The sequence below is a fragment of the Dryobates pubescens genome, chromosome 36 (assembly GCF_014839835.1).
Source record: "Dryobates pubescens isolate bDryPub1 chromosome 36, bDryPub1.pri, whole genome shotgun sequence".
Classification (NCBI taxonomy): domain Eukaryota; kingdom Metazoa; phylum Chordata; class Aves; order Piciformes; family Picidae; genus Dryobates; species Dryobates pubescens.
The window spans coordinates 6529102-6553005 of record NC_071647.1 but is presented as its reverse complement, the minus strand read 5'-3'; the positions used below and the strand labels follow the sequence as shown (position 1 = coordinate 6553005).

The window sequence follows — 23904 nt, the reverse complement described above, 5'->3', positions numbered from 1 at the left end:
AGAGGGGAGGTGGGAGGGGAGGTGGCAGGCTGAGAGGGGAGGTGGCAGGGCAGGAGGGAAGGTGGGAGGGGAGGTGGCAGGCTGAGAGGGGAGGTAGGAGGTCCCTCCAGGGATGCTGGTCCCCACGGAGCTGCGGCTCCAGGGCTGCTCCTCTCCCTGCCCTGCTGCAGCTGCTCTCTGTGTTTCTGGAGGAGGGGGAAGGCTCTCATCAGCCTCTCCCCAGCCTGCCCTGGGAGGCTGCTTGGTCCCCGTGCTGGTGAGCAAATGTTTGCTCTGTCCTGGGGCTTCCCAGGGGCTGTGCCGAGAGACAGCAACCTTTGTTCCCCGGCACACGCTGGCTGCTGCTGCTGCTGCTCAGGTTTTGTCTGGAGCAAAACCTTCCCCAGATCGTCTGCTCCACGTCCTGCAAAGCAGCTGTCTCTGCTCCACAAGGGCAGGCTGGGATCAGGGGGCCAAGGGTGGCTGTGGGAGGTTTAACAAAGCCAAGGGCTGGGTCCTGCAGCTGGCCCACAGCCACCCCAGGAATGCTCCAGGCCGGGGGCAGAGTGGAAGCTGCCCAGCAGAAAAAGACCTGGGAGGGGTTTTTAATAGCAGCTAATGATGAGCTCAGGGAGTGCCCAGGGGGCCAAGAAGGCCTCCAGCAGCCTGGGCTGGAGCAGCAATGCTGTGGGCAGCAGGAGCAGGGCAGGGATTGTGCCCCTGGGCTGGGCACTGGGGAGGCCACACCTGGAATCCTGGGGTCAGGTTTGGCTCTCTCACTGCAAGAAGGACATTGAGAGGCTGGAGCAGGGCCAGGGAAGGGCAACAGAGCTGGGGAAGGGTCTGGGGAGCAGGGCTGGGGAGGAGCAGCTGAAGGTAGTGTGGAGAAGAGGAGGCTGAGGGAGACCTCATTGCCCTCTACAGCTCCCTGAGAGGAGGCTGCAGCCAGGTGGGGCTTGGGCTCTGCTCCCCAGGCTCAGGGGATGGAAGGAGAAGAAATGGCTGAAACTGTGCCAGGGGAGGCTGAGGTTGGAGAGGAGGAAACATTTCTGTGCTGCAGGAGTGGCCAAGGACTGGCAGGGGCTGCCCAGGGAGGTGGTGGAGTCCCCAGCCCTGGAGGTGTTGCAGAACCCTGTGGCCGTGGCCCTTGGGGCCAGGGTTTGGTGACCACGGTGGGGCTGGGCTGCAGGTTGGGCTGGATGAGCTTGGAGGCCTTTTGCAGCCCAAACAGTTGTGTGGTTCTCAGGTGGCAGCTGCCCCTCCCATCGGGTTTCTTGCTGTCCACAGCCAGCCCTTCACCCTCCCCAGCCTCTTCCCTCCCTCAGAGCCACACTTCCCTGGTTTCAAAGCCCCCCTGCTGCTCGGTGCAGGGCTTTTCTTGCTCCTTCTTCACCTCCCAGCTCTCTCTTTCTCCTGGCCTTGCTTTAATAAATGCTTGGATGGTGCTCCAAGATACTTTCCAGCCTGTTTCTTCTTTCCCTCCCTCCTCCAGCCTCTTTCCTGCTGTCTTGTGTTTGGTAAAGGCATCATTAAGCTGGTCCAGGACCAAGTGGTGCTCGGTGGGGAGGTTTCCAGGCTGGTTGGTGCCTTCAGCTCACTGCCAGCCTCCAGGCAGGTCAGAGCTGTGCACTTGGCCCTGCTCTGCAGCCCTCACTCGTTGTGGGGGTGCAAGGAAGGAGCTGCTGCTCTCTTGTGGAGGAAATAATACACTGCCAGGGGTCACCAAGTGGTGATGTGGAGCTAGAAGAGGTCCCTGGGGTCAGGAGGGCAGGGACAGATCTCCCAGCATCTTAGCTGGCAGGCCTGCTGGTTTCCAGGCAGACCAGAGTGTGGCTGATGATCACAGAATGGTCCAGGCCAGAAGGGAGCTCCAAAGCTGATCCAGTCCAACCCCCCTGCAGGCAGCAGGGACATCCTCAACCACACCAGGCTGCCCAGAGCCCTGTCCAGCCCCACCTTGAATGTCTCCAGGGCTGGGACCTCAGCCCCCTCCCTGGGCAACCTGCTGCAGTGTTCCAGCAGCCTCCTGGGGCAGAACTTGTTCCTCACATCCCATCTCAGGCTGCTCTGCTCTCCTTTCAAACCATTGCCCCTGGTCCTGTCCCTGCAGGCCTTTGGGGACAGTCCCTCTGCAGCCTTCCTGTAGCTCTCTCCAGGTACTGGAAGGCTGCTCTGAGGTCTGCCCTGGAGCCTTCTCCTCTCCAGGCTGAACACCCCCAGCTCCTGGTCTCCCTCCACCAGTGGTGGGCTGGCAGCTGTAGGTGCTGTGGGTGTTGCCACTTGATGCAAAGAGCAGCTCCCACCTGGGGTCCTCCATGGCTCTGTCCTCTCCCCCCTGAGCCAGGCAGCAGTTGGTGTCCTCAGGAAGAGCAGCAGAGGGGAGGTGCTGTGGCTTTACTGCAGAGCAGATGTGACAGCACTGACAGGAGCAGGACTGAGCTGAATGACCCTGGGGGGCTCACAGGCTGTGCCCCCAGCTTCCTCTGCAGGAGACCCCTGGGGTGTGTTGGCTGCTGGCAAAGCCATGAGGCTCCAGCATTCCTTCATCCCTCTGCTCCACCTCTGGGGTTGAATTTCCACCTGAGCTGTGACCTCCACGGGGGCCATAACCTTGTTTTGGGGAGCATGGGCAGGGAGGCTGCTGCCTTGGGGTGCCCCTGCTCTGCTCTGGTGGTGTCACCCAGCCTGCAGTGAGGTGTCACACGTGTGCCATGCTGGGAGCTGGCACCCCTCCTCTGTTCTGGTGGGGTCTTGCTGCCTGCTTTGCCTCTGTGCAGGGTTTGGCACCTGTGGCTGCTCTGGGGTGGTCATCCCCTGGATGCCCTGGGAGGAAGAGCAGGGCCCTAGCACAGCCACTCCTCACTCTGCTCAGGGCTGGGGAGCATGCCCCACACTGCAGGGGGCCATGGCCTTGCTGCCACATCACCTCCACGTCCCCAACCCCCCCTGTGGAGCCTCAGCAATGCCCAGCTGCAGTTCTTCACAGAATGGGTTGGGTTGGAAGGGAGGTTTGCTGCTCGCTCTCAATTCTCCAGCTCCAGCATAACAATGGGATGGCTCTCCAAGGGAGCAGCCACACACCTCTCTAGATGGTCACTTCTGCAGGTGAGGTGACAGCTGGTGCAGTGTCTTGGGCCACCAGCCCCTCTGTGTTGTGCCTGGATCTGCTGCAGTGCCTTATCTCCAAGGCTGGACCAGTGGCTGCTGCTCCACATCCATCCTTGGGCTTGGAGGGGGAGGAAAAAGCAGCCTGCCAGTGCCTGAAGGGGACCTCCAAGGAAGCCTGGGAGGGACTTTGGACAAGGGCTGGGAGTGGCAGGATGAGGGACAGTGGCTTTGAGCTGGGAGAGGAGAGACTGAGAGTGGAGAGGAGGAAGGAATTGTTGAGAGTGAGGCTGGGGAGACTCTGGCACAGGCTGCCCAGGGAGGCTGTGGCTGCCTCCTGCCTGGAGGTGCTCAGGGCCAGGCTGGATGAGGCCTTGAGCAAGCTGGGCTGGGGGGAGGTATCCCTGCCCATGGCAGGGGGTTGGAGCTGGATGATCTTGAAGGTCCCTTCCAACCCAAGCCATTCTGTGAAGAGCTGCAGCTGGGCATTGCTGAGGTTCCCCAGGGTGGGTCTGGGGGTGTGGAGGTGATGTGGCAGCAAGGACATGGCCCCCTGCAGCGTGGGGCATGCTCCCCAGCCCTGAGCAAAGCTGTGGGCTGGGAGGTGCTGGCACTGGTCCCCTTTTGGGCCTGGGAGGGGACAGAGGGCTGCACCCTGCTGTGCACTTTGTATTCCCCCTCCTGGGGGCTCGGGGCAGGGAGCTTGTCTTTCCTTTGGAGAGCTTTGAAAGCCTCTTGAGTGTCCTGCAGGAGCAAACCCCAGGGCTCCAAGGATGTTTCTTTTGTCCTCTAGTGGCTTGAGTCCAGCAAACGACAGTGGAGCCAAAAAGAAGAAAAAGAAACCCAAAAGGAAGAAAGAGAAAGGAGGAGATCAGGCTGACCAGGGCCAGGACCAGGCAGTGAAGGTGAGCCCCAACCCTTCCTGGAGTCACAGCCCCATCCTGACCATCCTGACCAGTGTAGCTTAGGGCAAGGACAGAGCCTCCCAGCCCTGGCTCTTGGCTGCTCACTAAGCTGCAGGTTTGGAGCTGTGTCCCAGCCTGGCTCTGTGTGGCTGCTGCTGCTGCAGCAGATGTTTGCAGGGCCAGCATGGCCCTTGGCTGCACAGCCAGGCCAGTGCCTGTGCTGTGGTGAAAGGCTCAGGCTGGTGCCTCTGAGCTGTTCATCCCAGACACCAGCTGCCTCCTCCCAGGCAGGGAACTGCCAGCTGCCAGCCTCCTCCAGCTGGCAGCCAGCACCAGCAGGTCCTCCTCCTGCTGTTGTTGATGTTTTGCTTGATTAGCATAAGAAGAGCAGAAGGGTCAGAGCAGGGTCTGGCTCACCCCTCTTGGCTTTGCCCCAGTCCCTCCTTGGTGAAGGAGCCTGAGACACACAAAGTCTGTAGCTCCCAGCACTGGCAGTCACCCCTCTTGTCCCCTCTGCTCTGTGGTGTGGCACACACAGAGCTCTGCACACCAGCAGGGGCTGCTTAGTGGCTGATGCCCAATTTCCTTCCAAAGATTGCTGGGTTTAACTTCTGACTGGGCAGAGCATCAAACTGGGGCTGTCAGTGCTTCAAACCAGCTTCCCCAGGAGTCAGGGAGGAGCTGGGGCTCTGAAGTCAGTGCAGAGCAGTGTCACCCTGCCATGGTCCCCTTGGGGAGGAGGAGGAGGAAAGTGGCCTCTACTCTGCCCCACCCTTTCCACCTTGTCCTGGTCTGCAGGGCCCAGGGGCTCCTGGAAGCTGCAGATGGCAGACACAGATTCAGCTTAGATAGAGGAGGCTGAAGCAGTGAGAGGGAAAAGCTACCACAGGAAGGCCAAACACTGGCTGTGGGTTGACCCAGGGTCTCTGCAGAGCTGTGGGCAAAAGCAAGGTAGGGAGGTTGCTCCTGGGGCTCTCAGAACCCTCCTAACCACAGCTCAAAGCATTGCTGAGCAGTTCACCCTTCCCCTTCAACCCAGGAGTGCCTAGAAGCCAGGTGTGGGGGTGTGGCAGGTGCCTGGTGAAAGGCTTCATCTGTCTTGCTCAGGGTTATGAGGGGATCAAGACTGGGAAAGGGTCTCCTGCCCACTCTCCCCATCCTGGCAGGGCCTTGAGGCAGGGTCAGCTCCAGGTTCCTCTGACAAGGAGCTGAAATCCAGGCCTGGTGGCTCTGCTTACTCATTTTGTCTTTCCACCCTCCTTCTCTGCCCTCAGGTGAACTCTTTACCTGCTGAGAGGATCCAGGAGATTCAGAAAGCCATTGAGCTCTTCTCTGTGGGCCAAGGCCCTGCCAAAACCATGGAAGAAGCCAGCAAGAGGAGCTACCAGTTCTGGGACACACAGCCAGTGCCCAAGCTAGGTATGTACAGCCCTGCAGCATCCTGTGCTCCTTGGGAGGAGCTTTGTGGTGCTCAGGCTGCTCAAAGAATCCCACAGGAGCTGGTGTCTGCCCAGCCAGCCCTCACTTGCTGTCCTGCCTGGCACCAGTGATGCCTGCCCACCTCCAGCAGCATGGCCAGCCTGCTGCCAGGGGGCTCTGCAGGTGGCTGGCAGGGGTTGAGAAGGACAAGGAGCTGTAGCAGACATTCAACTTGGTGCCCTCTGCATTTGGGTGTCCCTTAACCACTGTCTTGAGCTTTTCAGTTGGGTCCCCCCAGCCCTGCACAGGTTTCATGCAGAGTGCTGCCAGCCTTCTTGCCAGGTCCTAGGGGGCCAGGAGCTAACCTGCTTCCCTCTTTCTGGGGGTGGAAGCTTCCCAGCAAGGGTTCCTGGGTGGGGAAGGTAACTCAGGATGAGATGGGGCCAGCCAGGCATGGAAGCCACTGCAGGAAGCAGATCCAAGTCCTGAGCTGCCACAGTGTTGGTTTGCAGGGCTCACCTCAGCCTCTGGTGCAGGAGGGGGGATGCAAACTCCATGAGCACCTGCACCCCTCAGGCTGCTGCTAGGGAATCCAATCCAGGCTGGATCCATGGCTGAGGCCACTGGGATGAGGATCAACAAGGCCAAGGGCTGGGTCCTGCACTTGGGTCACAACAACCCCAGGAAGGCTCCAGGCTGGGAGGGCAGAGTGGCTGCAAACTGACCTGGGGGTGCTGGGTGCCAGCAGCTGGAGATGAGGCAGCAGTGCCCAGGGGGCCAAAAGGCCTCCAGCAGCCTGGGCTGGGGCAGCAATGCTGTGGGCAGCAGGAGCAGGGCAGGGATTGTGCCCCTGGGCTGGGCACTGGGGAGGCCACAGCTTGAATCCTGGGTTCAGGTTTGGGCCTCTCACTGCAAGAAGGACATTGAGAGGCTGGAGCAGGGCCAGGGAAGGGCAACAGAGCTGGGGAAGGGTCTGGAGAGCAGGGCTGGGAAGGAGCAGCTGAGGGAGCTGGGGGTGGTTAGTGTGGAGAAGAGGAAGTTGAGGGGAGACCTCATTGCTCTCTACAGCTCCCTGTAAGGAGGCTGCAGTGAGGTGGGGGTTGGGCTCTTGTCCTAAGGAATGAGCAACAGGATGAAAGGAAATGGCCTCACATTACCCCAGGGAGGTTCAGGTTGGCCATGAGGAACAATTTCTTCCCCTGGAGGGTTGTCAAGGCCTGGCCCAGGCTGCCCAGGGCAGTGGTGGAGTCCCCATCCCTGGAGGGGTTTCAGGAGATGTGGTGCTGGGGGCTGTGGTTTAGTGGTGCCCTGGCAGTGCTGGGGGAGGCTTGGACTGGATGATCTTCAAGGGTTTTCCAACCAAAGCAATTCCATTCCAGCCCTCTCTTCCTGCCACCAAACCACTGTGCTCTGGTGCTGCCATCTCCCATGGTCCTCACTCAGGAGCAGGCTGTGGCGGCAGGCGGTGCCGTGGCTGTGGCGGCAGGCGGTGCCGTGGCTGTGGCAGGGAGGCTGTGCCGTGGCTGTGGCAGGGAGGCGGTGCCGTGGCTGTGGCAGGGAGGCGGTGCCGTGGCCGTGGCAGGGAGGCGGTGCCGTGGCTGGGAGGCAGTGCCGTGGCTGTGGCAGCAGGCGGTGCCGTGGCTGTGGCAGGGAGGCGGTGCCGTGGCTGTGGCAGCAGGTGGCTGTGGCATCAGGCAGTGCCATGGCTCTGGCTGGGAGGCGGTGCCGTGGCTGTGGCAGGGAGGCGGTGCCGTGGCTGTGGCAGCAGGTGGCTGTGGCATCAGGCAGTGCCATGGCTCTGGCTGGGAGGCGGTGCCGTGGCTGTGGCAGCAGGCGGTGCCGTGGCTGTGGCAGCAGGCAGTGCCGTGGCTGTGGCGGCAGGCGGTGCCATGGCTGTGGCTGGGAGGCGGTGCCGTGGCTGTGGCAGCAGGCGGTGCCGTGGCTGTGGCATCAGGCAGTGCCATGGCTCTGGCTGGGAGGCGGTGCCGTGGCTGTGGCAGGGAGGCGGTGCCGTGGCTGTGGCAGCAGGCGGTGCCGTGGCTGTGGCAGGGAGGCGGTGCCGTGGCTGTGGCAGCAGGCGGTGCCGTGGCTGTGGCAGCAGGCGGTGCTGTGGCTGTGGCAGCAGGCAGTGCCGTGGCTGTGGCAGCAGGCTGTGCCATGGCTGTGGCAGCAGGCGGTGCCGTGGCTGTGAGGCTCTTCAGGGCTGGGTAACAAAAGTGCTGTGGGATGCTGGGGCCTGGAGGTTCAGAGCAGCTCAGCACCTGCTCCAAAGAGAGAGGGCAGCCAGGGGTGAGAGCTGCTGGAAGCCACCCTGGGTGGGTTTGATGGGGGCAGTTCTTGCTCTGGGCTTTTCCTTTGCCTCCTCATTGCCTGGAAGCCTCTTCAGTGCCTTTGTTAAAGGGAATTCCTAATCAGCCTGGCTTGCTTCCCCTGGCAGCACCCAACTGATGCCACTGTGTTGGCATCCCCCAGAAAGCTGATGCTCCAACCAAGGCCTCTTGGCTGCATCGAGGGCTTCAGGAGTCGGTGTTGCTTCAACAAAAGTTGTCTTGTTCCCTGCAGCTCCTTCTGGAGCACAGTGGGAGGGAGCCCTGGTGCTTGCCAGATGGCAGGAGCCAGAACTGGCAGGGAGAGAGGCACCATCCAATGAGCAGCTCATGGGAAAGGGCTGGACAGGGCTGACACTGGGGCTGGGGAAGGATAAGGCATCACCTGTGGGAATGGGGATGTAGCCCAAGCTCTGTTGCCCAGTCAGCTCCCCCATTGCCCTGGAAGGAGTTTTGATGCCACAACAAGCAGGTGGCACATCCAAAACTGGGTGGGTGCTGTGGTGAACCCTGGCTGCCCACCCCAGGCAGCTGAGCTGGGGGACGTGAGGCACATGGGTCACCAAATGGAGGTCTCCTGGGCCTCAAACATGGCTCTCTTCATGGCTTCCTGCTCTCTCTTGCAGGAGAGGTGGTGAACACCCACGGTCCTGTGGAGCCAGACAAGGACAACATCCGTCAGGAGCCATACACCTTGCCCCAGGGCTTCACCTGGGATGCCCTGGACCTTGGGGACAGAGGCGTGGTGAGTGCGGGCAGCCCGGGGGGCGCCGCTGCGGGGCGGCAGTTCCGTGCTTGGGCTGCCAAGGCTGCTCTGGGGGGTGGGAACTTGTCCCTCACCACAGCAGCTGGGTGAGCATGGCATCTCCTTGGAGCTGGGTGGCTCTGACTTGGAACACAGTGCCCAGAGAGGTGCAGCTGCCCCATCCCCGTTCCAGGTCAGGGTGTTTGGGGCTCTGAGCAGCCTGCTCCAGCTGGGGACAGCCCTGCTGGCTGCAGGGGGCTGGACTAGAAGATCTCTGGAGGTCCAACCTAAACCAGTCTGTGGCTCTATGACTTCCCCCACTCTGCAGTTACCTCTCACCCATCCCACACTGGCCTCAGCTGGCCCAGTTTCTTCATGGGGGTGAGCAGAGGCTTCTCCATGTGCTCCTTAAATGTAAGGGTGTCTGGAGCCATGGAATCGCAGAACTGTCAGGGCTGGAAGGGACCTCCAGGGTCATCCAGTTCCAGCCCCCCTGCCACAGGCAGGGACACCACACCAGAGCAGGTTGCTCAGAGCCCCATTATTCCTTTAGGAAAACTCCTGGCTTCAGCCATCCTCACATTTAAAGTGCACACAGCCCTCCAGGCTGTGACCTCCACTCCCTGCGAGGTGCCCTGAGGGCAGCAGCTTGGATCTGTGTCCTGGCCGGAGCCTGCAGCAGGGCCACACGCAGAGCCGAGGGTCCTGCCTGGGGGGCACCTGGGCTGTGTGCTGGCCAGGTGAGTGCCTTGACCTGTGTGTTCTGTGCTGCTGCAGCTGAAGGAGCTGTACACCCTCCTGAATGAGAACTATGTGGAGGATGATGACAACATGTTCCGCTTCGACTACTCCCCCGAGTTCCTGCTGTGGTGAGTGGCAGCTCCGCCGCCGCAGGCTGCCGAGCCTGATCCCCCCCTGACAGCACCACAGCTGCTCTCCCTCCTTTCCAAAACCTCTCCTTCCCCATCTGCCACCCTCTGTGCTGTCCCAGGTACCCTGTGGGGGGAGGCTCCTCTCGCCCAGCCCTGGCTTCTTGGAGATATGGAAGCCTCAAATTGGGTTTTTTCCCTTCTTCTGTGGTTCCCTCGAGCGTTAAATTCCCAAGCAGCTGAGGAGCTTCCCAGTGCCTGGAGCTGCAGGGTGAAGGTGGCTGCCAAGTAAGGCTGCCAGCACTAACACTTGGAGATGTGTTGCAGCAGAGCTGCTGCTTCCTCAGGGCGTTTTTGGATGGAGGAATGTGGATTTCCTCCCGTGCCACAAGTGAGAACTTGCCTCGGCCGTGGGGTGGCCACGGAATTGCCTTAGATCCTGGCAGAGCTGCTGTGTCACCTCTCTGGCACCCTCTCTCTCTCTCTCTCCTGCCTGCAAACCCAGGGCTGTGTCAGGCAGTTGGAGCAGGACACAGAGTGTCCCAGGGCAGGGTGGGGAGGCAGGAGCAGGTACCCTGAGGACCTCTGATGGGGTGTGCCTCAGGAAGCCTTTCTGTTCCCCAGGGCACTGCGTCCTCCGGGCTGGCTGCCCCAGTGGCACTGTGGAGTCAGGGTTGTGTCCAGCAAGAAGCTGGTTGGATTTATCAGCGCCATCCCAGCCACCATCCACATCTATGACACGTGAGTGCTGCTCACCCTGCCCCCAGCTGGGGCTTCCTGGGAGTGCTCAGGGAGTCTGCCTGCACTGTCCTCCCTGACCCAGCCCAGCCACTGTGGAGATGCTGTGCTGCTTGGAGGAGTGTCTGAGGTGTGCAGTGAAGCTCTGTGCAAGGGCAAAGAATCACAGAACTGTCAGGGTTGGAAGGGAGCTCAAGGCTCAGCCAGTCCCAACCCCCTGCCATGGGCAGGGACACCTCACACCACAGCAGGTTGCTCACAGCCACCTCCAGCCTGGCTGCAAACACCTCCAGGCAGGAGGCTTCCACCACCTCCCTGGGCAGCCTGTGCCAGGCTCTCACCACCCTCATGGGGAACAACTTCCTCATAGCATCCAATCTGAATCCACCCATTTCTAGTTATGCTGCATTCCCCCAAGTCCTATCACCCCCTGACACCCTAAAAAGTCCCTCCCCAGCTTTCCTGTAGCCCTCTTAAGCTACTGGAAGGCCACAATTAGGTCTCCTCAGAGCCTCCTCCTCTCCAGACTGAACAGCCCCAAGTCTCAGTCTTGTAGTCAACAGCTGTGAAGGCTGCTTCCTGAATGAGGGAGATCAGCTTAGAGCTCTGCCTCCCAGGAGTCCTCCAGAGCTAGATGGAGACCCATTTTTCCCTGGGAATATCTTGGATAACAGCTTAAAGGAGACTTCTCCAAACCCATCCCTTGCTCCTCAGCCTTTCCTGAGGCTTTGACTACTCTGTCTCTTGACTGGGCTGAAAGTAGCTTGCCCAGGGTACAGGACCAACCCTCTCAGGTCACAGAATCAATGGGATGGAAGGGACCCTCAAAGGTCTTCTTGTCCAGCCCTCCTGCACTCAGCAGGGACACCTCCAACCAGGTCATGTTGCTCAGGGCCCCACCAAGGCTGATCTTGAATGTCTCCAGGGACGGAGCCTCCACCACCTCCCTGGGCAGCCCGCTCCGGTTTGTCTCCCCCCTCGTTATGAAGAACTTCCTCCTGATGTCCAACCTAAATCTCCCCTGCTGTGGTTTCAACCTGCCCTCAGGGTCAGGGCAGCTGTGTCTCATGCTCTCCATTGTTTCTTTCCCAAGAGAGAAGAAGATGGTGGAGATCAACTTCCTGTGTGTGCACAAAAAGCTGCGCTCCAAGCGGGTGGCTCCGGTGCTGATCCGCGAGATCACGCGGAGGGTGCACCTGGAGGGGATCTTCCAGGCTGTTTACACGGCAGGAGTGGTGCTGCCAAAGCCTGTGGGGACTTGCAGGTGAGTGTCTGTGCTTCTCCAAAGAGGTTGGTGGTCTGCAGGCCTTCCCTTGCTGAGTTCCTCTCCCTGGCCTGTAGTGCGTGTGGGATCCTCTGGGATAAGAGAGAGCGATTTACACAACCAGAGCGGGAGGGGTTGGAAGGGACCTCCAGAGGTCCAACCCCCTGCCAGAGCAGGGTCACCAAGGGCAGGTCACACAGGAACACATCCAGGTGGGGATAGGATAGAATAGAATAGAATAGAATAGAATAGAATAGAATAGAATAGAATAGACCAGGTTGGAAAAGACCTTCGAGATCATCCAGTCCAACCTCTTACCCAGCACCATCTGATCAACTCAACCATGGCTCCAAGGGCCTCAGCCAGGCTCTTCCTAAACACCTCCAGGGATGGGGACTCCACCACCTCCCTGGGCAGCACATCCCAGTGGCCAATCTCTCTTGCTGGGAAGAACTTCTTCCTAACACCCAGCCTAAACCTCCCCTGGCACAGCTTGAGACTGTGTCCTCTTGCTCTGGTGCTGCCTGCCTGGCAGAAGAGCCCAACCCCCACCTGGCTCCAACCTCCCTGCAGGGAGTTGCAGAGAGCAAGAAGGTCTCCCCTGAGCCTCCTCTTCTCCAGGCTAAGCAACCCCAGCTCCCTCAGCCTCTCCTCCCAGGGCTGTGCTCTAGACCCCTCCCCAGCTTTGTTGCCCTTCTCTGGACACCTTCAAGTCTCTCAATGTCCTTAAACTGAGGAGCCCAGAACTGGACACAGGACTCAAGCTGTGGCCTCAGCAGTGCTGAGCACAGGGCACAAGGACTTCCTGGCTCCTGCTGGCCACACTCTTCCTGCTGCAGGCCAGGATACCCTTGGCCTTCTTGGCCCCCTGGGCACACTGCTGGCTCCTGTTCAGCCTACTCTCAACCAGCACCCCCAGATGTACCTTGAGATGGAGACTCCACCACCTGTCTGGGCAGCCTGCTCCAGTGCTCTCCAAGTAAAGAAGTTTCTCCTCATGCTTCAATGGAACTTCCAGTGTTCAAGTTCATGCCAGCCCAGTTTCATCCTCCCCACCCAATCCTTCCAGGATTAAGCTTTGCCTAAGCTGCTCATGTATCACAAGACAGGAGACTTGCTGCAGCATGAATGCTTCAGGCTGCCCTTGTCGCTCCCTGCAGGAGCTGCTGGCCTCCTGCAGCCAGCCTGATGTTCTCACCTGCCCTCTCATGGCAGCTACGAGCACCTCCTGCCCATCCTGCTGCTCAGTGTCTTGGTTTAAAGAGCTGACAGAAATAATTCTTACTCCCAAAGGAAGGAACATTGGAGAGAGATACAGGAACTGTGCTCCAAAATAGACAGGAGAATACACAGCACACAAACCCTTAACACCTAATGCTGCACTGCTGCTCTGCCCTGGTGAGACCACACCTGGAATACTGCATCCAGCTCTGGGCTCCCCAGCTCAGGAGGGACAGGGATCTGCTGGAGAGAGCCCAAGGGAGGGCTACAAGGATGCTGAAGGGACTGCAGCACTGCCTGGGGAGGAGAGGTTGAGAGACCTGGGGGTGATTGTGCATAATTTTATCCCAAATCCCTCCTTTTTCCCACATTCCAACCTTCCCCCTGGGAAGGAAGAATAAACTGCAGCAGTGCAGGTGGGGAGGGGATCTGCTGGAGAGCAGCCCTGGGGAGAAGGAGCTGGGAGTGCTGGTGGATAACAGCTTCTCCATGGGGCAGCAATGTGCCCTGGTGGCCAAGAAGGCCAATGGGGTCCTGGGCTGCATTCAGAGGAGTGTGGCCAGCAGAGCCAGGGAGGTTTTCCTCCACCTCCACTCTGCCCTGGTGAGACCACACCTGGAGTATTGCATCCAGCTCTGGGCTGCCCAGCTCAGGAGGGACAGGGATCTGCTGGAGAGTCCAAGGGAGGCTGCAAGGATGCTGAAGGGACTGCAGCACTGCCTGGGGAGGAGAGGCTGAGAGCTCTGGGGGGGTTAGTCTGAAGAGGAGAAGACTGAGAGGGAAGTTGATCAATGTCTGAGGGCTGGGGGTCAGGAGGGAGGGACAGGGCCAGGCTCTGCTCACTGTGACCTGGAATAGGCCCAGGGGCAATGGATGGAAACTCCAGCACAGGAGGTTCCACCTCAGTATGAGGAAGAACTTCTGCACTGTGAGGGTCCCAGAGCCCTGGAGCAGGCTGCCCAGAGGGGTTGTGGAGTCTTCTTCTCTGGAGCCTTCCCAGCCCTGTCTGGATGTGTTCCTGTGGGACCTGAGCTGTATTCTATGGCCCTGCTCTGGCAGGGGGTTGGACTCTCAGATCTCCAGACCCTGTAATACATACACAGGATACATGAAAATCCCCCAAACCTTCCCTCATACCAAACCACAGACCCCAGGCAGTGCTCATTTCCTACCCCTCCAATGTCTCCCTGGCCTAAGCAGGCTGTAATTGTGCAGGAGAAAGTTAGTCAGGTCTCTGAAGGCCATGAACAGGCCTGGACTCCCTCTTGGTTTAGCAGAGGAGAGACTCTCTGGAGGGCAAACAGGAGGGAGAGAAGAGAAGGAGTTGGCCTTGCTGCCAGCTTATAAAGAGACAGCAGAGCTGTGGGATTGAGTAACAAACTCATCCCCTGGACCACGAGCCAGCAATGTGCTCTGGTGGCCAAGAAGGCCAATGCCATCCTGGGGTGGATTAGAAGGGCTGTGGTTAGTAGGTCAAGAGAGGTTTTCCTCCCCCTCTGCTCTGCCCTGGTGAGGCTGCAGCTGGAATATTGTGTCCAGTTCTGGACCTCTCAAGTCAAGAAGGACCTCAGGGAATTGCTTGAGAGAGTCCATCCCAGAGCCACAAAGATGATGAAGGCAGTGGAACATCTTGCTTGGGAGGAGAGCCTGAGGGGAGCTGGGCTGGGGCTCTTTAGCCTGGAGAGGAGGAGCCTGAGGGTGACCTCATTGCTGTTGCTAAAGCTGTGCAGGGTGATGCCCAGAGGCTGGAGCCAGGCTCTGCTGGGGGATGCCCAATGCCAGCCCAAGGGGCAGTGGTGGAAGCTGAGGCAGAGGAAGTGCCATGGAAACAGGAGGGAAAGTTTTTTTCCCTGTGAGGGTGACAGAGCCCTGGAGCAGGCTGCCCAGGGGGGTTGTGGAGTCTCCCTCTCTGGCCCCACCTGGCTGTGTTCCTGTGTGCCCTGCCCTGGGTGACCCTGCTCTGGCAGGGGGGTTGGACTGGATGAGCTTCCGAGGTCCCTTCCAGCCCCTGGCATGCTGTGATTCTGCGACTGTGGTCCTCCTGCTGGACTCAGCTCTCTGGTGTTTTGTTTAGAAAGGCCCCTGGCTCAGAGCATGGCACTCAGGAGCAAGTCTCTCACCCTGGGTGTCTCTGCAGGTACTGGCACCGGTCCCTGAACCCTCGGAAGCTGATCGAGGTGAAGTTCTCGCACCTGAGCAGGAACATGACTATGCAACGCACCATGAAGCTCTACCGCTTGCCCGAGGTGGGTGCCAGCCAGCTGCCGAGCCAGAGCTCACCAGCTGCTCCTCCCTGAGCAGGGGGTGAGGGCTGGGAACGTGGGGACACAAACCTGGAGTCCTCTGCCTGGAGTCCTGGGGCTTGCTCGGTGTGCTGAAGGGCCCCGTGGAGCCACCGCGCTTCAGCTGTCTCGCTCTGCTTAGTTTGCCCTGGGGACCTGCGTTTGGAGGGCAAAGCCTTGCAGCTAGAGGACCCTGTGAGCTTTTGTTCCGTGGTGAGTCATACCCTGTCCTCCTGGTAAAAGGAGAAGGCAGATGTGACAGCCTTCATCTGCCCAAACACAGCCTGGGAGTGACCTTGGCTTGGGTTAGTCTCTCGTTCTTCAGTCAGACTGATTGGTTCTGTCACTGCTGTTGTCCTGCTGGGGAAGTTCCCCAGCTGGATGCAGGAGAGCAAACAAACAAAGCATTCAAATTGCCACCACCTTCCCCGACCTTCTTGGCTCCCTTCTGTCGGTCAGAGCTGCTTGTTTGGGCTGGAGAGCTCTGCTTTGGTGCTGGGCAGCACAGGCACCAGCTGCTCTCTCTACCTGCCTGTGGCTGCGCAGGAGCTCAGAGCCAGGAGCAGTTTGTGCTGCTTGATCCTGGGGCTTGATCCTGAGCCATCCCCACCCTGGATTAGAAACTCAATCCCAGATAACATCAGGCAGTTCCCTGGGGTGCCTGGGGCACATCTCCCAGCCTGCCACTGCTGTGAGGGGGAGGAGAGACCTGGAGGCAAGCAGAGACCTTCTGCTGTGAGTGGGGAGGAGGCCACTTCCAGCAGGACTCGGCCTGGCTCATGGGGCTTTGGGACCCTCTGTGCTCTCTGCCATCGGTGTCACAGCCAATTGCATCCCTCCTGCTGGGCAGGCAGGGCTGGGGGGCAGAGTGCTGGCTTGTGGTGCTAGAAATGGGCTGATCTAAGCAGGGAACATCTCTGTGCTGCTTGTCAGAGAGCCCTTGGGTGGTGGGTTTACACCAGACAGAATGTGGAGTTGTGCCCTCCAAGGGAAATAACCACAGGTGCTCAGGGTTTGGAAGTTCAATGAAGACAGTGTTCACAAAAGCAGATTAAATACAGAAGTACACTGAATCCAAAAGGTGGTAAACATACAGCAGCACAGCTAGGCAACAGCTCAGCTCTCCCCCTGTACACAAAAGGAGCCACAAACCCTTCCCCAGCCAAAGCCCAGAGGGCTGTGTACCAGCTGAGCTCTCTCCCTCTCTTCCCAGCCACTGTTCTTGCCACCAGCCCAAACGATGGCTGGCTGGGGAGAGGTGAAAACAAAGCACAGAAGGGAGGCAAAGAGGGGGGAAACAGGAGAAGGGAGAGGACAAGCTGTGCTCCCCAACTAGACAGAACCAATGAAATGGAAGAAATTTCATCACTTGTATTCTGTTCAGCCCCTTTGAGAGAATCACAGAACTGTCAGGGTTGGAAGGGAGCTCAAGGCTCAGCCAGTCCCAACCCCTCTGCCATGGGCAGGGACACCTCACACCACAGCAGGTTGCTCACAGCCACATCAAAACCTCCAGGGATGAGGCTTCCACCACCTCCCTGGGCAGCCTGTGTCTCAGCACCCTCCTGGGGAGCTCATCCATCCCCCTGCACCTCAGTTCCATGGGAAAACTCCTGGACAGTTAGGGCGCTGCTCCCTGCACCTGTAACACCCTGGGTGCTCAAAGCCCCCCTGCAAGCCACACAAACCCTCTGTCCCCCTTTCTGCAGACTCCCAAGACCCCTGGCCTGCGGCCCATGGAGCACAGAGATGTCTCTGCTGTGCACAAGCTCTTGACTGAGTACCTGAAGCATTTCCACCTGACGCCTGTCATGAGCCGCGAGGAGGTGGAGCACTGGTTCCTACCTCAGGAGAACATCATCGACACCTTCGTGGTAGAGGTGAGGGGCAGGGGCAAGAGCAGCTGCTGCTGCTGCTGCCTTCACTGGCACAGTGTGTGGTGAGCAGGGAGCTGACTGCCCTGAGCAGTGAGATGGCCTTCCAGGGTGGGAGTTTGTAGAATCACAGAACTGTCAGGGCTGGAAGGGACCTCAAGGCTCAGCCAGCTCCAAGCCCTGCCATGGGCAGGGACACCTCACACCACAGCAGGTTGCTCACAGCCACCTCCAGCCTGGCTGCAAACACCTCCAGGGGTGAAGCTTCCACCACCTCCCTGGGCAGCCTGTGCCAGGCTCTCACCACCCTCATGGGCAACAACTTCTTCCTCACAGCCAATCTCAATCTCCCCACTTCCAGTTCTGCTCCATCCCCCCCAGTCCTATCCCTCCCTGACACCCTCAAAAGTCCCTCCCCAGCTTTCCCCTTCAGATACTGCAAGGCCACAATGAGGTCTCCTCAGAGCCTTCTCCTCTCCAGACTGAACAGCCCCAGCTCTCTGTCTCCATAGGAGAGCTGCTGGAGGCTGGTTCTCCATCCTGGGCTCCCCTCAGCCCCCTGGCACAGAGCCTGTGCCTCGCTCAGCTGCTCCAAGGCCCTGGGCAGGGCTTTCTCCTGCCTGTGTTGTGCTGAGCTTTGTCACTTCTGGCTTGCAGAGCGCCCCAGGGGAGGTCACAGACTTCCTGAGCTTCTACACACTGCCCTCCACCATCATGAACCACCCGACCCACAAGAGCCTGAAAGCTGCTTACTCCTTCTACAACGTCCACACCAAGACTCCTCTCATCGACCTCATGAGCGATGCCCTCATCCTCGCCAAGTCGGTGAGCCACGGCGGCCGGGCGGCGCCCCCGGGCAGCGGGCAGCTCCCTGGGCAGCGGGCAGCTCCCTGGGCAGCGGGCAGCTCCCCTGGGCAGCTCCCCTGGGCACCTCCCTGGGCAGCGGGCAGCTCCCCTGGGCAGCTCCCCTGGGCAGCAGCAGGCTCCCATGGGCAGCGGGCAGCTCCCCTGGGCAGCAGCAGGCTCCCATGGGCAGCGGGCAGCTCCCTGGGCAGCGGGCAGCTCCCCTGGGCAGCAGCAGGCTCCCATGGGCAGCGGGCAGCTCCCTGGGCAGCGGGCAGCTCCCTGGGCAGCGGCAGGCTCCCCTGGGCAGCGGGCACCTCCCTGGGCAGCGGCAGGCTCCCCTGGGCAGCTCCCCTGGGCAGCTCCCCTGGGCAGCGGGCGGCTCCCCTGGGCAGCGGGCACCTCCCTGGGCAGCGGCAGGCTCCCCTGGGCAGCTCCCCTGGGCAGCGGGCAGCTCCCCGGGCAGCGGGCAGCTCCCCTGGGCAGCTCCCCTGGGCAGCGGGCAGCTCCCCTGGGCAGCGGGCGGCTCCCCTGGGCAGCGGCAGGCTCCCCTGGGCAGCTCCCCTGGGCACCTCCCTGGGCAGCGGGCGGCTCCCTGGGCAGCGGGCAGCTCCCCTGGGCGGCTCCCCTGGGCACCTCCCTGGGCAGCGGGCACCTCCCTGGGCAGCGGGCAGCTCCCCTGGGCAGCTCCCCTGGGCACCTCCCTGGGCAGCGGGCAGCTCCCCTGGGCAGCGGCAGGCTCCCCTGGGCGGCTCCCCTGGGCAGCTCCCCTGGGCAGTGGGCACCTCCCTGGGCAGCGGCAGGCTCCCCTGGGCAGCTCCCCTGGGCACCTCCCTGGGCAGCGGGCACCTCCCTGGGCAGCGGGCACCTCCCTGGGCAGCGGCAGGCTCCCCTGGGCAGCTCCCCTGGGCACCTCCCTGGGCAGCGGGCACCTCCCTGGGCAGCGGGCAGCTCCCCTGGGCAGCGGCAGGCTCCCCTGGGCAGCTCCCCTGGGCACCAGCAGGCTCCCCTGGGCAGCGGGCACCTCCCCTGGGCGGCTCCCCTGGGCACCAGCAGGCTCCCCTGGGCAGCTCCCCTGGGCAGCTCCCCTGGGCAGCTCCCCTGGGCACCAGCAGGCTCCCCTGGGCAGCGGGCACCTCCCCTGGGCGGCTCCCCTGGGCACCAGCAGGCTCCCCTGGGCAGCTCCATTGGGCAGCGCCCTGGGCACCAGGCAGCTCAACAGGCATCTCCCTGGGCACCAGGCAGCTTCCTTGGGTACCAGGAGCCTCACTGGATATCTCCCTGGGCACCAGGCAGCTCCACTGGGCACCAGGCAGCTCCACTGGGCATGCTCCCTGAGCATAAGGCAGCTCCTCGGACACCAGGAAGCTTTATTGGGCATCTCCCTGGGCACCAGGCAGCGCCCTGGGCACCAGGAAGGTCAATAGGCAGCTCCTCAGGCACCAGGAAGCTTTATTGGGCTGCTCTCTGGGCACCAGGAAGCTCAACAGGCATCTCCCTGGGCACCAGGCAGCTTCCCTGTGCACCAGGAAGCTTTATTGGGCATCTCCCTGGGCACCAGGAGCCTCACTGGGTATCTCCCTGGGCACCAGGCAGCTTCCCTGGGCACCAGGAAGCTTTATTGGGCATCTCCCTGGGCACCAGGAGCCTCACTGGGTATCTCCCTGGGCACCAGGCAGCTTCCCTGTGCACCAGGAAGCTTTATTGGGTATCTCCCTGGGCACCAGGAGCCTCACTGGGTATCTCCCTGGGCACCAGGCAGCTTCCCTGTGCACCAGGCAGCTTTATTGGGCTGCTCCCTGGGCACCAGCAAGGTCCGCTGGGCATCTTCCTGGGTACCAACAAGCCCACCAGGCAGCTTCCCTGGGCACCAGGAAGCTTTATTTGGCATCTCCCTGGGCACCAGACAGCTCCCTGGGCACCAGGAAGCTCAACAGGCATCTCCCTGGGCACCAGGAAGCTCCACTGGGCATCTCCCTGGGCACCAGGAAGCTTTATTTGGCATCTCCCTGGGCACCAGCAAGCTCCACTGGGCATCTCCCTGGGCACCAGCAAGCTCCACTGGGCATCTTCCTGGGCACCAGGAAGCTCCACTGGGCATCTCCCTAGGCACCAGGAAGCTTGCCATGGAGCTCAAGGGGCACCAGGCAGCTCAGTGCTCACCTGGCCACCCTTGGGTTTGTGGAGAGTGCCAGCCATGGGGCAGGGCCTGTGCCCAGGGATGTACAACCCCCAGTCCTGGCTGCTCTGCTGCCCAGGAGAGGGATCCAGGGGTAGCCTGAAGCTTCCAGCTGGAGGTGAGCTGAGCTCAGTGTCTGCCACAGCAGTGTTGTGACCTGTCCCCAGTGCCTGGAGTGAGGGTGGGAGCAGCACAGGGCCACAGGATTGTTTTGGTTGGAAAAGCCCTTTCAGACCATCCAGCCCCAGCCTCACCCAGCACTGCCAGGGCACCACCAAGCCCTGGCCCTCAGCACCACAGCTCCAGGGCTCTGAAACCCCTCCAGCCATGGGGAGTCCACCACTGCCCTGGGCAGCCTGGGCCAGGCCTTGGCAACCCTCCAGGGGAAGAAATTGTTCCTCATGGCCAACCTGAACCTCCCTGGGGCAACTTTGAGGCCTTTCCTCTTGTCCTATCCCTTCTTCCCTGGGAGCAGAGCCCAACCCCCACCTGGCTGCAGCCTCCTCTCAGGGAGCTATAGAGAGCGATGAGGTCGCCTTCAGCTTCCTCCTCTCCAGACTCAACCCCCCCAGCTCCCTCAGCTGCTCCTCCCCAGCCCTGCTCTCCAGACCCTTCCCCACCTTCCTTGCCCTTCTCTGGAAACACTCTGGCACCTCAAAATCCTTCTGAGTGTGAGAGCCCCAATCTGAACCCAGCCTTCAAGGCATGGCCTCCCCAAGGCCAAGCCCAGGGGGGACAATCCCTGCCCTGTCCTCCCTGGGCAGTCCTGGGTGTTCAGTCACCGCCAGGCTCTTCCCTGGTGGCCTCAGTCCCTTCTTGTAGGGCTGCAGAGCTGTGCAGGAGAGGAGAGGTGATGGAGCTTGGTGGGTGGGAGGAAGGGGAAGCCCTCCAGCAGAGGAGCAGGAGGGGCTGATGGCTTTCCTGTCTCCATGTCTTGGCTGTGCAGAAAGGCTTCGACGTCTTCAACGCCCTGGACCTCATGGAAAACAAAACCTTCCTGGAGAAGCTGAAGTTTGGGATTGGGGATGGGAACCTGCAGTATTACCTTTACAATTGGAAGTGTCCCAGCATGGCACCAGACAAGGTCAGTGCTGTGGGGTCCCCAGGCTGCAGGGCAAAAGGGGGCTTGTCCCCAAGGAGCTGAGGTTGCTGGCACACACAGCTCTGTGTTCCCAGCTGCTGTCACTGCAGTGCCACAGGCAGCAATGGCTCTGCTGTGCCTGCACAGAGGGGGTCCCTGGGGAGGAGCAGCCACCACTGGGCCACCCAGGCTGGGCTTAACTCTTGGGCTACTGCAGGTCCAGAGTCCCTGACCTCACACATCTCTGCACAGATGACCTCTTCCCTCTGTGGCAGGAGGCCAGGTACAGAGAGGAGGAAGGCAGAGGAGTGCAGGGTGACAGATGTGACACTGGAGGTTGCAACAGTCACAGACTCACAGCTTGCACTGGGTTGGAAGGCACCCTCCAAGGTCACCTTGCCCAACCCTCCTGCAGTCAGCAGGGACACCTCCAGCTGGAGCAGGCTGCCCAGGGCCACGACAAGTCTGATCTTGAATGTCTCCAGGGATGGAGGCTCCACCACCTCCCTGGGCAGCCTGTGCAGTGTCTCACCGCCCTCACTGTGCAGAACTTCCTCCTCCTGTCCAACCTAACCCTGCCCTGCTCCACTTTCAAGCCATTGCCTCTGGTCCTATCCCCACAGCCCCTTCTGAACAGTCCCTCCCCAGCCTTCTGTAGTTCCCCTGCAGATACTGAAATGCAGCTCTGAGGTCTCCCTGGAGCCTTCTCCAGGCTGAGCAGCCCCAACTCTCTCAGCCTGTCCCCCTAGGAGAGGTTCTCCAGCCCTCTGATCATCTTGGTGGCCTCCTCTGAACCCACTCCAACAGCTCCAGGTCCTCCTTGTGTCTGGGTTCCCACAGCTGCACACAGCACTGCAGCTGAGGCCTCCCCAGAGCAGAGCAGCAGCAGTGGCTGTGCCCTGGGAGCACTCACAGGACCCAGGTGCCCCACTCAGCCTGCATGTCTGTCTGTCCTGGTGGAGTGAGACAAACAGCCACCCTCCAGGGAACCTGAGAGCTGCTGGGTCAGTGCTGAGCAGGACCCTGTGACCATGGGAGCTGTGCCAGGGTGGTCCCTGGCAGCACTGAGCTACAGGACCCCAGCGGTGTCACCTTGTCCCCACGGCCAGCAGCTCTCTCCCTGCAGCCAGCAGCTTGCTCCCCACACAGCTGCTCTCAGCTCTGGCACCTCCTCTGCCTGCCCTGGGCCCTTGTTCAGCAGCCCCCAGGTTCATCTCCAGCCTGAAGATGTGGTTCAGCATCTACCCAGTCCTCAGCCACCCTGGGGAGCAGGAGGCTGCAGAACCAGAAGGCTCCCTGCAGCCTGCCTGTGCTACAGAGCTAATTAATCAATGCAATTTATTAACAGCTAATGAATGCCTAAATGGCAGTCACAGGGCTTTGGATCCCCTGGCAGAGGGTGTGAAGCCAGCTCTGTCTCTCTGGGTGCAAGCCAGTGTGCCTCAGACCAGCCTCACTCTGCCTTTCAGACAGCTCCCAGGGCTTGCTGGGGGGGGCCAGCAATCCCTTTCCTCCCTGGGAGACCTCAGGGGTGGCAGAGTGCTGCTGGGAGCTGCTGCCCCGTGGTGGGGCTGCCTGTGGCTCCTGCAGCTCACAGCCTGGGACCTGTCACCAGCAGTGTCTCATCACACAGCAGCTGGAGAGCACTTGGCAGTGGGGCCTGTCCTGGTAGCAGCTTCTCCCCAGGCCTGTTGTCACCGGCTTAAACCCACCCTTGGCTTGTGAATCAGAGCTGCCTGGCCCTGTCACACCCCAAACATTGGTCACCTCTCCAGATGAGAGCTGGGCTGGGTCCATGCAGCCACACACCCAGGCCCCTCCTGGCTCCCACCTAGAACTGAATCACAGAATTGTTTGGGTTGGGAATGGCCTCCAAGGTCAGCAAGGCCAACTGCCACCACAGCCCCCCCATGGCCACCAAACCAGGGCCCAGAGTGCCATGGGCACACCTTTCTGGAGCACCTCCAGGGATGAGGGCTCCACCACCTCCCTGGGCAGCCTCTTCCAATCCTTGACCACTTGTGCAGCAAAGTAATCTTTCCTCCTCTCCAATCCAACCCTCCCCTGGCACAATCCCAGGCTATTTCCTCTCCTTCTATCACCTGACCCTAGGGAGCAGAGCCCAACCCCCACCTGGCTGCAGCCTCCTCTCAGGGAGCTGCAGAGAGCAATGAGGTCTCCCTCAGCTTCTTCTTCTCCAGGCTGAACACCCCCAGCTCCCTCAGCTGCTCCTCCCCAGCCCTGCTCTCCAGACCCTTCCCCAGCTCTGTTGCCCTTTTCCCAAGGCCAGGCTGGAAGCTCCCACAGCTGGGGCTGAGCCCTGCCAGCCAGCTCCTGGGCAGGGGACGCTGGCACTGGGGCCTCTCTTGACCTGCTGTCTCCTTGCCCCCCAGGTGGGACTGGTGCTGCAGTAAGCAAGCCCTTGCCAGGAGAGCCGTGCCCGGCGGAGGCGCTGCCATCGTCCTTCTTCCCGCGGGATCCGGAGCCGTGCCGGGGGAGGTGGCACCGGAGCAGCCTGGGGCTCCCCGGCCGCTGCCGGCCCGGGGCCGCCTCCTTTGTTTTGGTTTAATTGCATCCTCCTAAAGCCGTGATCAAGGGAATGTAACTGCTGAAACTAGCTGATGATTGGCTTATACTGGAGTTAACGGGTGAATAATAAAAGTATATATTATATATATTTTAAATCTTTCCTGTTCCCAACTGACCTCAGTCGCTCGCGGCCGCCCCGGGGCCGCCGCCGGATCCTGACTCTCCGAGGCAGCTGCCGCCTGTGCCCCGCGGGGTGCTGGAGCGCCGGGGGGCAGCTGAGCCCTCCCGCCTGCCCGGGGGCTCCGCTGGGCTCCCGCCCCCGCCGCGCTCGGCTCCCGCTGCTCCGTCCCGGCGCTGCCCGCGGGCTCGGCAGCGCGGCCGAGCTGCTTGCCAAGGGCTACTGGTGCGAGCGATGCTTTGTCCCTTCTCCTCCCCAGCCTTGGAGCCTCCAGCCCTCGCTGCTCACCGGGGCTGAACCGAGGAGCAGCAATGCCTGAAGACCTAGGGGGGAGGACTCGGCTCCTCCTTGCCGCCTCCAAAGCTC

General features: G+C 61.0%; 1 protein-coding gene across 1 annotated transcript in view; it reads left to right on the top strand.

Annotated features, from left to right (window-relative positions):
- Nucleotides 1-23525, top strand: part of NMT1 (N-myristoyltransferase 1) — a 30963-nt gene extending 7438 nt beyond the window's left edge. Inside the window, exons 2-12 of the mRNA XM_054176997.1 lie at nucleotides 3878-3989; nucleotides 5264-5408; nucleotides 8362-8480; nucleotides 9258-9349; nucleotides 9974-10090; nucleotides 11181-11351; nucleotides 14710-14818; nucleotides 16564-16734; nucleotides 17386-17553; nucleotides 20697-20834; nucleotides 23225-23525. Coding sequence (XP_054032972.1) covers nucleotides 3878-3989; nucleotides 5264-5408; nucleotides 8362-8480; nucleotides 9258-9349; nucleotides 9974-10090; nucleotides 11181-11351; nucleotides 14710-14818; nucleotides 16564-16734; nucleotides 17386-17553; nucleotides 20697-20834; nucleotides 23225-23245 — 1363 coding nt within the window. The 3' untranslated portion in view covers nucleotides 23246-23525. The remainder of the gene's footprint in view (nucleotides 1-3877; nucleotides 3990-5263; nucleotides 5409-8361; nucleotides 8481-9257; nucleotides 9350-9973; nucleotides 10091-11180; nucleotides 11352-14709; nucleotides 14819-16563; nucleotides 16735-17385; nucleotides 17554-20696; nucleotides 20835-23224) is intronic.
- The last annotated feature ends 379 nt before the right edge of the window (nucleotides 23526-23904 follow it).